Here is a 15,405-nt window from a genome sequence, read left to right on the forward strand (position 1 = left end):
GAAAGGAAAGGAAAGGAAAGGAAAAAGAACAAAAAAAACAAATGAGGGAGCTATAAAGATGCAGAATATACCAGTAGTGGCACCAAGTTTGAGTAAAGCACATATTTTGAAATCAACAAGCACAGGCACCACCTTTGCGTTCAGTAGGTCCCGTATTCAGTTGTATTGAGCCATCGCTCCTCGTAGTCTCGTCATACTCGCTTCCCCCAATGCCGTAAAGCCGTTCTCTCTCAATATCGGACCTTCTCTCGATAAGTTTCCTGGCGATGACTTGGAACAGCTCGTCTACCCCGGAGTCCTCTCTCGCCGAGACCTCATGGCAGCAGTCCATACCTACCCAAGTCTCATCGTTCTCGGATAGGTGTTCCCCTGCATAGGAAAGACAGCGTTCGAATGGGACCTCACGTTTTGAGGGGTCGTCATTGACAACATCCTACAAGGTGTAAATAGGCGATGACGTAATAAATTAGACGTTTGTTCGATTTGCAAAGACTAGCTTGAACGATGTTGCCCAACTTGGGGTGGCTTACGGTCTTTGTACCGACGATGTGGATAACGATGTTGTTTCTCAGATTCTTTTTAAGTTCTTGAAGCCTATAGATACGTCTAATGTTAGAGAGACAAAAGGTAGAGGAGGAAAGCGATGAAAGAAGAGATTACAAGACATACCAAGAATTAACGGCGACGAAGGATGCCTGTGAATATAGAACCTTCCGTTAACAATCAAAGGAGAATTAATAAGAGCATATTTGTAAAGAATTACCTCGTTAGTGACCTAGAACTCGGCAGATATATTAGATAGATCAAGCTAAAATCCCGAAGAAGTTGATGAACACACATCATAACATATCACCCCACAATTTGCAGAACGGTAATATAGCTTCGAGATAGACCGGAATCTCTCTTGGCCAGCGGTGTCCTAGTCCAAAAATTTGATATAAGTACGATTCTTCGACAGATAGCAATGCATCATCGGCCAGCTTGTAATTAAAACATCCTGCAAAGCTAGACGAACGATGCAGGGTTGGGAAGGGGCTGTACACACCCAGATCTACGAATTCGAAAATTGCAATATCGTCAGCGGCTAGCAGATTTGGATTTCAAGATAGACGAAGATACCGTGCATCCACCCGGGTACAAACGTTTAAGATGCAACGGTTTAAAGATCGGGTCTCAACCCCACACACCTGTAATCGTACTACGGTACCGTCGACTACAACCCTCTTGGCTAAGAATGATGCCCCAATCGTCGATGGTGCTGTGTTTCACATCGAAGCGGAGCAAAGGGAAAAATAAATCAGCGCCATGGGGGTTCTGAGATACTGGCAGGTATGGTCCAGGCCCAGATGTGGCTAACCTAACGGGTCGAATGTGCCTTGAACGTATCGTGTGAGGAGGCTGGTCTTGCCTGTTTATTGAGGAAGAAAAACTTCAATGTTAATATTGGTATGAATTTTCCACTCTCTAGGGAGGTATTTTCGTCAAGATAGCATTAGATAGTGGAATTAACAAGGTGCAACATTTAGTGTCGACATTGCATCAAGTTCTAAAAACCCGCGCGGCAAGGGCCTGGGGGAGAGGAAGGCCGTTGGCGAAGACAGCAGTCTATGTTGGTACGGGGTGGTGGTACGAGGTGGGATCCATCAAACCGTGTAATAAAAATTGCAAAGGGGAAATGCTCGTGAGGGGGGAACATGGATATGGTTGCTTGCCTACTCCCTGGGACCCCAGAATTACTATTTTATATTCATGATTATTCATGATACCGTAGTTCATGCGTAGCTGTAGGCTCGTTCAGATGAGGATGTATGAAGCTTGAAGCCGGCCGTTGAAAGGTTCTCGCCAGAGCTCTACCAAGGTGATATTAATATTACCGATTAGGGACCTGCAGTGCGACGTGCAAATTGCCAGGCGAGCAAACAAACGGAACCCGGGTCGGCTCCGCTCCAGAGCAGGTTGTAGTCGGCGGCGGCGCGGCGGGGCAGAGCGGAGAATGGGTAATATCAATGTCGAATGATATGATATGACACGCAAAGGGTTTTATGCTGTGAGCTGTATGTAACAGCTGATGATTGTAATTATGAAATTCGAAGCCGGGAATCGAGATGGACTTTTATTTGATTAGCCACGGCAGGGATAAGCTGGGCAGTCCCTCCTATCAACCAAAAACTGTGGAGAGGGCTCGATCCTTCGAATATGGCTTGTTCGTTTATTGGTGTCCTGGCTTCATCAGACCGATTCGGGATGCCGGGTCCCGACCGCTAGGCCATAATAGGAAATTTTCCTACTGACCGATAATTATTTTTTGCCCAAAACTGGGCTTTGAGCAGTTGATGCATAATTCTTTGGAGACACGCTGCTGGATTTGCTGTCCAGCCGCCACTCAATTATTCTGCAGCATTTCACGCAGGGATTCGTACCCCTCACCTAATCCTGGGACTTTTATTAATATTAACACATGGCCATGGTGATATCAATGGTGAACATATATGTATTATTGATATTCGATCGAATAGATGTGGATGCGGATAATAGAATAAGATGATATACTTATCCGTTATCCCTCAGAAAAAGAAAAGGAGGAGAAAAACGGAAGAAGGAGGAAGGGGCAGGCTAGGCTAGGGGAGGGAGGATGGCTTAGACAAGGTCAATAACGCCATCTTCATCTTCAAGCTCTTGCACCCTCGGACCATCTAGTTTCGAAGGGTCTGCCTCATCACGTTTCAATACATTGACGATCCTCTCGCAGATATCTCGGACATCATCGTCTTCCACTGCTAGATGAACTTCCCGAACAATCGGATATACCTGCAGCTCCCTTAGCAGCTCTCTAACCTCGCGAGTCGTAGTCAACAGTACAATACTGTCTAAGTGCGTCGCAATGATTGAACTGTCGGCTTCCCTTTTCTTGTCTGGAGGTAATAGCTGAACTTCAGCCGGCATACTAAGCGACTCGTCTTCTGGATACTCTTCGGATCCCATAAGTGGTAGAAGGATATAAGGCAGCAGATTCACAGAAGACTCCGATACAAGCGTCTGGTGCGAGGAGATGTCGAACAGGGAGTTCCTTTATTGCGTACGTCAGAAATTCATGGAGATTGAGAGGGAGGAGTTTTCAAAGAATCTGGTGGGGTCTTACTTGATGGTCGAGGCGACTCCTTTTCTGCGTACTAATGATTCGTGCTCAGTAAATACTATCAGTTTCGTAAGCGGTATGACGTTGTCATAAGCCTGTGCCTCAATGAAGTGCTTTCTTCCATCTGGGTGCTGTACCTCGCGAAAATTAGGATGGATTCGACTGTTGCAAACTCGAGAATCATGGAGTCTTACCCCGGCGATGTCTGCAAACAAGTATGCAAGATAATCAAAGTTGGCATTTTTGTTCAGAGTCTTCCCAGATCCCTTCACGAAGAGATCCATCAATTGGTCCATTGCATTTTCACTGTCGCTGACCTTCCACTCGGGCTTCGGCTTCTCCCGTTTCAGTTTTAAAATTTTCCCAGGTATTGACGTATGTTTCGCCATATTTGCTAGCAACATGGCAATGGAATCCGCCCCGGGATATGAGGGATTCGTGATCAAAGAAAAAAGCAGCTCGAGAAAACTATCATCGTTTGAGAGAAGTTCTAAGACCGCTTTGTCATCAGACACATTGACGAGGATGGTCGCTGCACTCTCCGATGTTGTCTTCACATCTACTTAGAACCAAAGACGTAGACTGGGTGACCCCTTTTGTTTTACGGAAGACAGCTTACAGGGTGGTCTCTGACTAAGACTTTGAGATCTTTGATTGGCTTGAGGCCTGGTGGCTTGAATATGGAGTTCTGGGACCCCGTTGAGTACCCTACGAGGGTTCCGCAAGCTGATTCTCGAAACACCGAGTCAGAAAGAACGCTAAAGTGATATAGAACCACCATAGAAAGCTCAACGTATAAGGGTAAACGGTACCGATGTTTCTAATTTCATGGCGTGGAGATGCAAGAAACCCTACCAACTATCCTAAAACTGTCAGATTAAGATAGCTTCGTATATATCCCGCAGCCCGTATATATGCATCGACGGATAGATCTGATGGATATATGCATCTACTCACCTCTTCCATAGGCGACGGTTCTGTCATCTTCGCCTAGCTGTAAGTATGTGAATCTTTTATCACCAGCCGGTCAACCAAGGAGATTCGATATAGCTCGTATAGTAAGATAACGTAGTGATTTCAATTAGTTGCAGTTAGTTGCAATTTTGCATGTAATTTTTTGGTGTTGTAGATTTGTGGTGGTTTGGGTTTCTTGGGTTTCGACCAGTCAAGCGGGAATCATCCCGGCATACATTTCTCGAACCTCATCCCAGTCTTCATCCCTCCTTCTCTCCTCCTACCCCCATCCACCGTCCTCCCCAATTCTACCTCCCTTATCATCCGCAAAATTTTGTTGATACCTCCGAAGCCATGTTTAAGCTACTCCGAAGCCGGCCGATAGCGGCCTCCTTGAATTCCGCCCTTAGGGTATGTAAACAGCCTCCAAACTCATGCCACTTTGCTAACCCCACGCTAACTATCCGATGATGACATCCAGAACCCAACAAAAAGTCACTTCATTCGCCAGCAGGTCCGGCCTTTGTCGATACACGAGTACCTTTCGGCCAACCTCTTGAAATCGGTATGAATTGGCTTCCTTGAAGAACCCGAGCCTAATCGTCGCGCTTCCTTCCGTCCGGTGTACTCAACCCACCCACGAAGATCACAACAAATAATAACTTATATTCTGCTTCTCTCGTGGATGATAATATAGTACGGCATTGGTGTTCCGAATGGCCAGAATGCTACAACGGTCGAGGAAGCCGAGAAGGTCGCTAAAAGCATCGGTATGCAGTGACATCCCGATAATATCTCAATGGCCCCCAATTTCTGATTATATTTGGCTGTTCAACCAACAAGGTGGAGATGACATGGTCATCAAGGCACAGGTTCTTGCAGGTGGAAGAGGCAAGGGCACTTTCGACAATGGTTTGAAGGGCGGTGTCAGAGTCGTTTACTCGTAAGATACCCTTGCTAGGCGCGTAGTATTCGGATGTCAATTGATCGGACCCGTTTTCTTCGACATAGGCCTGCTGAGGCAAAACTATTCGCCGGAGAGATGATTGGTCATAAGCTTATTACAAAGCAAACTGGTGCGGCTGGTAAACTATGCACTTCTGTTTTCATCGTCGAGCGCAAGTTTGCCCGAAGAGAATTCTACCTCGCGATTCTTATGGACCGTGCTACCCAAGGCCCAGTAATCGTGGCCTCTTCCCAGGGCGGTATGGACATTGAAGCCGTCGCCAAGGAGTCACCAGAAGCCATTGTCACCACCCCAATTGACATCCACCAGGGTGTGACCGACGAAATCGCTCAGAAGATTGCCAAGCAACTCGGCTTCTCTCCTCAATGCATTAACGACGCTGCTAAAACAATTCAAAACCTCTACAAAGTTTTTATCGAAAAGGATGCTACTCAGATCGAGATCAACCCGTTAGCTGAAACCAATGACCACAAAGTTCTGTGCATGGACGCCAAGTTTGGTTTCGATGACAATGCTGATTTCAGGCAAAAAGAGGTATTCTCTTGGAGAGATATTGCTCAAGAGGATCCTGATGAAGTCCAAGCTGCAGAATACGGCCTTAATTTCATCAAGTTGGACGGTGATATCGGATGCTTGGTCAACGGTGCTGGGTTGGCCATGGCGACCATGGATATCATCAAGTTGAACGGCGGGAGCCCAGCAAACTTCTTGGATGTCGGAGGTGGTGCTACACCAAAGGCCATCCAACGCGCTTTCGAGCTTATCACCAAGGACCCCAAGATTACCGCTATATTTGTCAACATCTTTGGCGGTATTGTCCGTTGTGATGATATTGCCCGTGGCCTCATTGGCACCGTCCAGAACATGAACCTTCGTGTTCCTGTCGTTGCTAGATTGCAGGGTACCAACATGCAAGAGGCGCAGAAATTGGTAAGCTACTAGACCCGGGCGGGGAGTTACCCTGTTAGGCCATGAAGACTCACAAATCTACCAGATCAATGAGTCAGGATTGAAGATTTTCTCTTTGGAAGACCTACAATCAGCAGCCGAAAAGGCCGTCCAGTTCTCGAAAGTTGTAAAGATGGGTAAGTCTTGTTGGTTCAAGAACCAAATATCCCGGGAATCATCAATTGAATGTTGGACGAAAGATAACTAACCTAACAATCATATTCAGCCCGAGACATCGACGTTGGGGTTGAGTTCACTCTAGGAATCTAGGCTGAGAGAAATTCGTCCTTAGGCTAGGTAGCTACGTCGGTGATTTACTAGGCACTAAGCCAAGTTGGTCTTTGAGTAAGTAAGTATGGGAGGCTACAATTATTGTCTACTTAGGTATATAGAGGGTATTCCACATGGCTTGCAATTGTTACCGTTCTTTTCCACATATATAATATCAGGTGAGGCCAACCGACTGCTTGTCGGTTGCTTGTCGATTGCTCGTCTGTAGGGAACTGATCAATTCATTCCACAATAATATTGATACTGATATAAAGCACTTACTTGAGTATCTACATGTGTACATGTATAACCCCCCTATCTACTTCCTTATTTAGCTCTAAATCTATATTGCATTGCATTGCATTGCATCGATAGATCTGAATGAGACCAATATTATGCAACAATGATGTTCCTTCTGTGTTGCAATTGTCCGATTTCTTAATTTCCTTTTCTTTAAAAACCACATCTCCATCGCGTTGCTTGACTGTCAAGATGACGTCCATCTCCAATGATATCGACCCTCTCGTCCTCCAGAACAGGATCGCCATTGTCACCGCTCAAAGACGCAAACTGATAGAATCACTATTGCGACCACCAACTGCCGAAGAACTCGGGAATGCAAAGTCTGCTGAAGCAATTGCTGCGGAGGAGGAAGAACTCTGGAAACCTCGGCCCGCCACGTTAGTAGCACCTACTTTCACGCCTTTGGATCAGAGACGGGAGGTCCTTATTCTAGATTCTTGACTATCAATCTAAACTAAATTTATTGCATTAAAACAGACTAGGCGCTGGCCATCCAATACCCGCTTCGACATCTGCGACGGAAACCTACAACCGCGAAAATGACCTTCTCAGACGACGTCTCCTCGGCCAGAGTATCATGAAAGATGCGCGACAGCGGCACCAGGAAAGAACAAAGCAACAAGCCCGACCTAGAGGTATAGCCAATTCGGGATCGGGTGGCGATGATGATGATGATGAAGAAGAAGAGCAGATGAGTCGTGGGGCCATTGCCAATAGAAGCTCAAAGAAGCGGAAATTCCGAGCGGGAGATGGACATCACGCAGAGGCTGAGAGTGTAAACATTCAACATGCCGGGAGCGACTCGGATGTCAGTATCGGTGGTGGGTTTGTGTCACTGGCTACGAAGGCTGCTGCACTGGAAAAGGGGAAGTTCAAGAAAGGGCAGAAGGCCCCAAAGCGGGAGGCGGCGTCTAAGGATTCCTACCATGATGAAGATGGGCCAGACATAAAAGCTGCCTCAGCTAAGAATACCGAAGTTTCATCAGCAGATTCACTCGCACAACGTATTCTCACAGGGGAGAAGATCATTTTGGTTGGAGAAGACAAAAAGAAGAAGAAGAAACGGAAGAAAATCAAGAACAAAAATCACAATAGCTCTGAGGGCTAGATAACTATGTCTGATTCAGGAGTGTCCCTAGGCACAAATTAGCAAAACCAAGTACACATGCAGTTACAAGGTCGCACGAATACTCTATGGCCGGTCAACTAAGCCTTGAGGACAAAGCTTTAATAAGTATTCTCTACTGATATCCGTGTACATTCTCTTTATCGGCTAATGGGAAATGTATCTCGTCTGTATGTGCGATAGCCTTAAGATACAACGAACTTATATTCAACGGGATGAGATTTGAAGTCAAAAATATTGAACAGCTGCAATGGAAAATGACAGGCTTTATACAAAAGGATATCGAATCAACAGAAGTCGAAAAATCGCGAAGGATGCCGAGGAAATCAAATATGCTGTCTCCAACTTAAGCACACCATCATACCCCCCTCCTTCTCCCAAATACCCACCGTTAAATAAGTATTTGTATATACTCGCAGAAGCCATCGCTGTTGGCCAATAGGAGCCAACGCTATTCGCATCAACGTGGAATTCACGGTGCCGCAGCAAAAGCATACAACGCCAGACCTTGCCCTTTGTCATCAAACAAAAAGATACAAAAAACTAAAAAATAAAACTTGAAATGAGAGTTCCGAGCCAACATTGAGTGTACTATGGAAAAGGAAAGTAACGTCAAATCGCAAAATATAACAAAGATCTGACGTCAATGAGAAAGGGAAGAGGGTTATTAAGGAGAAGTATGCAAAGTATATATATATAAATAAATAAAAAGGACAAAAGAAAGAAATGAACTGATAGTCGTTAGTAGTGAACTCGAGAGTCAAAAAACTTATATATATAAAAGTATATATATAGATAAAAGGGGGGAGAAAAAAAAACGTAAAGCGTGCATTTAAGTGCTTCGAAATCAAGGACGGCCGCCTGTCTTTTGAAAAATGAGAAAATAAAGCAGAATACTAGTCAACTCTCTTTCTCTTCCGGCTTTCCTCGCTTGCTAGCTCCGTATCGGATCCTTTGTCACTAGAGTTGTCTAGGCGGGAAACCGTATCTTGGGCAGACGATGGGTTTAAAAGCGCATGGACGCCGCTAGCAACGATGCTGCTCCGGCGGGAGCCCATTGGAGGAGGTGGTGCGTCGAATTTAGAAGGGCTTGTTGTTTGCTTGGCTGTAGCAAAAGACCATGTGCTATCCGGGCCGATGGAGGAGAGAGATGGCTCAAATGGTGGTGGTGATTTTCGAACAGAGAATGATGGTCGAGGGGCAGGATTTTGGGATCTTATTTCGTAATTGGAAAAGCTTGGGGGCGCCTCATCCTGGGCGTTTTGTGGTTCACATGATCTGCTGGACGTGCTGTTGCCCCATTGGACTGCGGACTGGTGAGAGAATGGCGAACTTCCTGGAGGGTTCCACCCCTGTAGTCTAATATCTGCAGAAGTATGGCGCCTTGACAAATGGCTAGGATGGACAGGGAGGCTAGTTACAGATGCTCTAGGCGCAAGTCTGTCAATCGAGGAGGGATGAAGTGACGAGGTCGGTGTAGCTCCACCTGGGCCGCTCATGGAACCAAATCGTCTCTGGCCCATGGACCCGTTCTGGGTGCTGGAAGTGAATGGAGGGCGGAAGTACCCGCTACCAAGTCCGCCTCGAAGCGCCGGTGGAGGACGTCGACCGTCCTCATCGTACTGGGGTCCTTGTCGAGGTGACATCGGCCCAGCACTGTCTATCGGTGGGAAAGAAAAGGTTGGAATGCGTTCCCGCTGGAATGTTTCAAGGCTTTCCTCCAGAGACGTTGCATATCGCTCAATTTCCTTTTGCCTTGATTGGACTATCCACCATACTGTTAGGGCTGGATCTAGCTTATGAATTCCTGGTGGAAAAACTCACTTTCTCTCAGAATGGAAACATCGGACTGTGGGATTATCCTAGCGATATATTGGGACAGGTCGATAGTCCACTGGTGGCACCGGGTTAGGCCCTCAAGAAGATTTTGGCACTGATTGCCCAATGTATGATTAGCATCCTCTAGACGGTGCACTCTGCCGTTAACGTCCCAGTATGCCTGCTCTAAGCTGGCAAGGCGACCCTCAATGGTGTCAACCGACTGCTCGTTCGGTGTTCCGGGGGTACTGGGGACCACATTTCGATTTCCGTGGTTGTATTGTGGTTCCTTGTGGATTGCCGGTCTTGACGGTCGGCGTCGGATATCTCTAAGGCTAGCCAGATCGCCACGTTTGAAGCTGCCACCACCATGCTTGAATTCCCAGAGCGCAGAATCTGGAGATGCGGAGTGGAAAACGTCATTCACTTTGTGGAAGCCGTACATATTAAGCTGACGAACAAAGGACGAGACATTGGTATGTTTGAAATATTGGCTATGCAGGGTACAAAAAAGGGTCAGTAAATATTAGAAGCTCCGGAGGATATGGAAAACAAACCTAAGGACTTTGGAAAATTCGCCTGTTGGGGACATAACGAAGCTTTCCCCGGATGTTGCCCACGAAATGAGATGTTGAATTGCGGCGTCCTCGAGCATACTAGGACTCGTTAGCATCGATTTACCACCATGGGCTCGCCGCTATCATTGGTCGCATAGACTCGTACCTATAAAGTTTGTGGATGAAGGCGGTTTGGACTTTAGGTTGCTGTAGACCATTAGAAGCCGAGGCCATAGCAAGGGAGCTACCGGCCGTTCCAGGTTTTATAGAATCGGATAGGGCAGCAGAATCTCCCTGAGAGTCCATATCTGGGCTACCCGTCGTTGTTGTAATGTCCATCGGCTCGGACTTTGGTTCGGAGGAGTGGGTGTGAGTTTGCGAAATCGAATGGCCCCGTTCTATGGGCCCACTAAAGGGTGACCTGGCACTTGTGCTTCTCTCCATCATCATCATCTTGGCGATCCGAAAGTATTTGAGATATGATTCCGAGATATCATGCAAATTACTCTAGTATTTGTCGAAAGGTAGTTTGATAGACCAGGTAGTTAAAGGAATTGGGTGATTCGTTTGTTGTAAGGCACAGAACGAAGGGCTCAGCGGTTTCTCGGGTGTACAAAGTGAACGAGTAAAACGAATCTGATGGCAGTCCAGTGATTTCCTTTGGCAGTTGGTGAGGTTTCCGGGTGGAAGGATTGTGCTGCTTGTGTGATCGTTGCACGAGTTGGAGAGTAGATTCGGTCGGCAATAAACGGGAGGTACGGCTTTCAGAACGAGTAATTTAGGTGAAGAGAATGGGTTTCGTTTCGGCAGGAATGGAGTGAGAGTCTAACAGGAACTAACTGGTGGCGAAGCTAGTACGAGGAGTTCAGTTCAGGACTGGAAAAGGAAAAAAGAAAGCAGACAAAGGGATTAGTATGGTAGATAGGTTGGTAGGTATGGATGATATATTATATGGGGATGTTTGGTGGAGGAGATCTCGAGAGTGAGGGTGGGTGGATGTGGATGGTGGCCCTAGAATCGGCTTGGAATATTCTGCTCGAAGGATGGGCGGATGCAAGCAAAAAGTTGCGACGGAACTGAAGCAGGCAAGAGGGCGAAGGGGGGGAAGGGAAAAAAAGAAACGAAAGGGTTGGTTGGTTGGAAGCGAGGAGGTTCTGTCTAAAGAACAGCCAAATAAGCGGTCAGATAATTAATTGGTGGTTGATGGTTCTGGAAGGTCCGGGACTTGGGACTTGGGACTTGGGACTTGGGACTTCGGAGTTTAATGGTCAGGTCAGGACATTGGAACAAGACAGTTTCATAAAATCCCAAAGAGCAAGCAAAGTGATTCTGGTAAGACGAAATAAGATGAGATGGAGATGGAGATGAAGATGGAGATGAATGAAGAAAGGAGGAGTGGGCGAGTGAGAGGAGAGGTAAGAGAAGAGAAGAGAAGAGAAGAGGTAGATGGAATATATGTTCGGAAAAACACAGATGGCAGACAGATCTGGAGAGAGCTCGACGGCCCGAACAGCGAACTGACGTCCAAGGGTCTGAACATCCGTCTGTCTCTCGATCCAGACCAACATATACCCATACCTACTATCTATACATTCTTGCTTGCTTGCTTACTTACTTGATTACTTGACTTACTTACTTAACTTGCTTAGGCACTTGAGCAAAGTTAAGTAATTAAGCAAGCAATCAAACAAGCAAGCGAGTACCTTGGTAGGTAGGTAGGTAGGTACTTAGTAGGTAGGTAGCCAGCGATATAATGTATCAATCTATCTCCACATCGGATCTCAATCTTCACAATACAACCTCACCCAATGGCACTGGCGGACATTCACGTATGAACGGCTGCTCGGAAAGGCTGGTTCATCCTCGGAAGGGCCCAGTCCGGCAGAAATATCCCTCGACCACTCAAGACACGATCGTAGTTGATCCGAAAGTTAAGCCAGAGTCGAGTGAGTGCAGATATTTCCAGATCAAAACCCTTCCAAACCAATCCTTCCACGCCAGCCTAAGCTAACCACGGCAAGACCGTAGCTAATTGTGCTACGGTGGACGGGTAAGGTGCGAACCGCCGTTTATCCTTTCTCTTTTGCCAACAGCGGCACCAGGCAGGCAGGCAACGGAAGAGGAACCAGAGTGGGGATTCCGCCCAGGGTTTGGGGCCACAGCCAGACACATACCCGAAGACTTGTCCAGGCTGTCCGTCTTTCCTTCGCAATTGAGTGTGGGGAGAGAGGGAGGAGGGGGGGAAAAAGGGAGAAAATGCAGTGCTTTGATTTAGATATAATATTCGTGATGGGGGAGGAAATGGTGACTGAGTACCTATTTCCCATTTACCATGTAGGCATAATAGGTATTTGGTACTTAGTGGTTGTAGGTAAGTTAGGTGGTTTGCTATACCTGGATGGGATTCAAAATATCCCTTGGCCGGGAAATGAAAGATCGAGATTAAGATCTTGAAGAAAAAGAATAGAATAAAAAAATAAAAAAATAAAAATAAATAAAAAATGGAAAAATGGGAAATGGGAAATAAAATAAAAATGGAAAGGGAAGAAAGGATCAAATCAGATCGAATAAAAAAGACATTTTCTGCCGAATTAACCAGGAGAGGAAGAAAAGGGAAGGGAAGGGAAGGGAATAAGGCGGATTAATGGGAAGTCACCTGGTTGAATTCGACGATGTTTGAGCCAACGGAAAAATCGGGAAGGAAGTGAACATGTCCCGTATCATTGCCGGGATCACGACGGGCCAGCACGTATAGTAAGTACTGGTGGGAATGAAACGAAAGAGAATGGAACCCAAATGAATGTGCATGCGTGCATGCGTGCGTGCGTGCATGCGTATTTTAACAGAACGAACAAATGAACAAATGAACGAACGAACGAATGAACGAATGAATGAATGAATGAATGAAGGTAATGCGAGGGGCCGGAACACCGGAGCACAACAATAGATATAAGTACCCAATATAGTGGATACGAGATTGAGAAGCTTTTACTAACCTGGATAGCTTGAGATTTAAATTCGAGGATTGTATATATCGAAGGTAAATACGTTGATGATGATGCTGATGCTGATGCTGATGCTGATGTTGATGTTGATGTTGAAGATGGTTGTATGATGAAGTTGAAGTTAACTACCTGCTTTAAGTGCCTGGGTATCTGCCTAGGTCAGTTGAGATCAGAAGCAATCAACGCCCATGTAAAAACAAGTACTTATGATTATAAGGCAAGCGCAAATCAAACAACAGAAATTCGAAACAAGTACATGGAAGTATACTGAGGTCCGATCGAAAGGATCAAGATTTTGGAGCAAACGGCTAATTAGCGGTACCTGTGGCAGCCTTGCGAATCAACGAAAGTGCTCACAGATATGGCATATGCCTTTGAGGAAAGTCCAAGAAAGCTCGGATGCATCGTATCATCCGATCAGATCAGACCGGTCAGAACATGGCCGCACAGACCTCCCCGTTATTTTCCTCATTGTCGGGGAGTGAATGTCGTATTGTGTAGGTCCTTATATAACCAAGACCGAAATGAAGCAAGGGGCAAAACCGTATTTATTTTACTCACCTGTTCACTTATATAAGTAAGTATATATAGATACAGATATAGATATAGATATAGATATAGATATAGATATACTATAAACTATTTCTATATTTTTCTAGTTTCAAAAGGTCTTTTCGAAATTTTCTTTTTTGCCTTTTGTTCGGGAATGGATTGATTGATGGCCGGGTTCGTTCGATGTTTGGTGGGTGATTAATTACCTCCCGATGAGAACGTTAACTAAGTAAGTAGATGCTAATTATGTTAACCAAGCACGAAATTTATATTTATCTCAAAAAATATATTAAAAAAATATAAAAAATATATATTAAAAAAGAGGAAAGAAGAAAGAAGAATTAGACTGTATATTATATATACCATAATGGTATTGTTTGGGTGCGTGCAAAAAAGAAAAATGACAATTATGTAAATGGATCAAAGGAAACCAAGCCTCAAACGCGGATCCAGGATGAGGCAATTCCAGACAGTAACGACATTACTTGGTTTTTACCAGGACGTTTCAACTTACCGGTGATAGTAATAAAAACAATCGGATATATAGACAGAGGTGTCTATACACTTAAAGTTGGTATATAAACTATGAGGGATCAAATAATTTAATAGAATCGAATGATGAATGATGCTGATGTCGATGTCGATATATATATATATATAAGGTATATACGTATGTGTATACGATGTGATATGATGCTAGCTGCCTCACAGACCGATTCCAATCCACGCGAGGTTCACATCAGATCAATATATATCCATGAAGATATCAACATAGATCTAATGAAAGTAGTAGTGGTGGTAATGGTAGTGGTGGTAGTGATGGTGATGGTAGTGATGGCGATGTTGATGTTGATGTTGATGCTGCGACTGTGAATGTGACGGCGATAATGAGGCAGTCGCATCGTTAAATATTTATAACTTCTCTACACACACCCACAGCTGCTGGCTCGAGTTAACATTCGGTACCTGAGATAACTAGCGTTGTTGGTCTGTTTGAGATGATCCATGCCATGCAGCCTTAGCCTGGTTTGGCTACTGTGTGGCTTGCAGTGCAGAATTTCCATCTGCTTTGCCTCCTAGTGTGGTGGTGCAGCAGCTTGTTTCATTTCTTGCTTGCAGGGGGACGCCTGCTCCCTTGCTTTGCTCGCTTTGCTTGCAATTGCTTCCAATGCTCTTTTCCCTTCCTGAAACGACCACCAAGGGAGCTTTCCTGCAGGTCCTCACCCCCCCCAAGCTTCATCGGAGAAATATTCGTGGTTAACGCGCCGGCTGTCCACGCAACCTGATATGATCCCAAAAGTCGGCCATCTTGTACTAGTCTATAGTCGCCGTAGAAGTCTTCAACCTCCCCAAAAGAGCATCACGACACCACACACTTGGATTCGAACTATCTGCACACATGATCAATTCTTTTTTTCTTCTTCTTTTTTCCCCCCTTGGTTAGGAAGAAAGAAAGAAAGAAAGAAAGAAAGACAGACATGTACATTCATACATCCACACATACATAGGTACATAAACATATGATCGGATAATATATAATAATACACGTAAGTACTATGTGCATAGCTAGTAGGCCTACCATCGAATCCCACGACGAATATACGCAATCTCGTCATCCCTCATGCACGCTCACGTTCGTACTACTGTGTACATACCCGTCGGCCCCAGTCCCGTACATATCCGTCGTCATAGGGTGGGGCCCAGGCATAGGGCTGCGTGTGGGTGATGCTTTCTGTCTGTATTTTACTTTGCGGAGCTGTGCAGCACTC

At 45.5% G+C, this 15,405-nt stretch overlaps 5 protein-coding genes across 5 annotated transcripts; 2 read left to right on the forward strand and 3 right to left on the reverse strand.

Moving 5' to 3' along the window:
- Positions 1-112: 112 nt before the first annotated feature.
- AOL_s00043g43 (uncharacterized protein) lies at positions 113-840 on the reverse strand (the record flags this gene model as incomplete). Its single annotated transcript, XM_011120530.1, has 5 exons — positions 113-433; positions 531-594; positions 670-695; positions 764-775; positions 835-840. The coding sequence occupies 5 exons, from the start codon at positions 838-840 to the stop codon at positions 113-115; spliced, it is 429 nt and encodes a 142-aa protein (XP_011118832.1).
- Positions 841-2,637: 1,797 nt separating this feature from the next.
- Positions 2,638-3,525, reverse strand: AOL_s00043g44 (uncharacterized protein; the record flags this gene model as incomplete). The annotated part of the gene is made up of 3 exons (XM_011120531.1): positions 2,638-3,067; positions 3,140-3,267; positions 3,331-3,525. The coding sequence occupies 3 exons, from the start codon at positions 3,523-3,525 to the stop codon at positions 2,638-2,640; spliced, it is 753 nt and encodes a 250-aa protein (XP_011118833.1).
- A 919-nt stretch (positions 3,526-4,444) lies between these two features.
- Positions 4,445-6,275, forward strand: AOL_s00043g45 (uncharacterized protein; the record flags this gene model as incomplete). Its single annotated transcript, XM_011120532.1, has 7 exons — positions 4,445-4,501; positions 4,572-4,655; positions 4,788-4,860; positions 4,934-5,033; positions 5,102-5,987; positions 6,052-6,142; positions 6,232-6,275. The coding sequence occupies 7 exons, from the start codon at positions 4,445-4,447 to the stop codon at positions 6,273-6,275; spliced, it is 1,335 nt and encodes a 444-aa protein (XP_011118834.1).
- A 492-nt stretch (positions 6,276-6,767) lies between these two features.
- On the forward strand, positions 6,768-7,686 carry AOL_s00043g46 (uncharacterized protein; the record flags this gene model as incomplete). Its single annotated transcript, XM_011120533.1, has 2 exons — positions 6,768-6,955; positions 7,056-7,686. 2 exons carry the CDS (start codon positions 6,768-6,770, stop codon positions 7,684-7,686), a joined length of 819 nt encoding a protein of 272 aa, XP_011118835.1.
- Positions 7,687-8,600: 914 nt separating this feature from the next.
- AOL_s00043g47 (uncharacterized protein) lies at positions 8,601-10,532 on the reverse strand (the record flags this gene model as incomplete). Its single annotated transcript, XM_011120534.1, has 4 exons — positions 8,601-9,469; positions 9,529-10,016; positions 10,080-10,178; positions 10,246-10,532. 4 exons carry the CDS (start codon positions 10,530-10,532, stop codon positions 8,601-8,603), a joined length of 1,743 nt encoding a protein of 580 aa, XP_011118836.1.
- Positions 10,533-15,405: the final 4,873 nt, after the last annotated feature.

The sequence above is a fragment of the Orbilia oligospora genome, assembly GCF_000225545.1.
Source record: "Orbilia oligospora ATCC 24927 unplaced genomic scaffold scaffold00043, whole genome shotgun sequence".
Taxonomy (NCBI): domain Eukaryota; kingdom Fungi; phylum Ascomycota; class Orbiliomycetes; order Orbiliales; family Orbiliaceae; genus Orbilia; species Orbilia oligospora.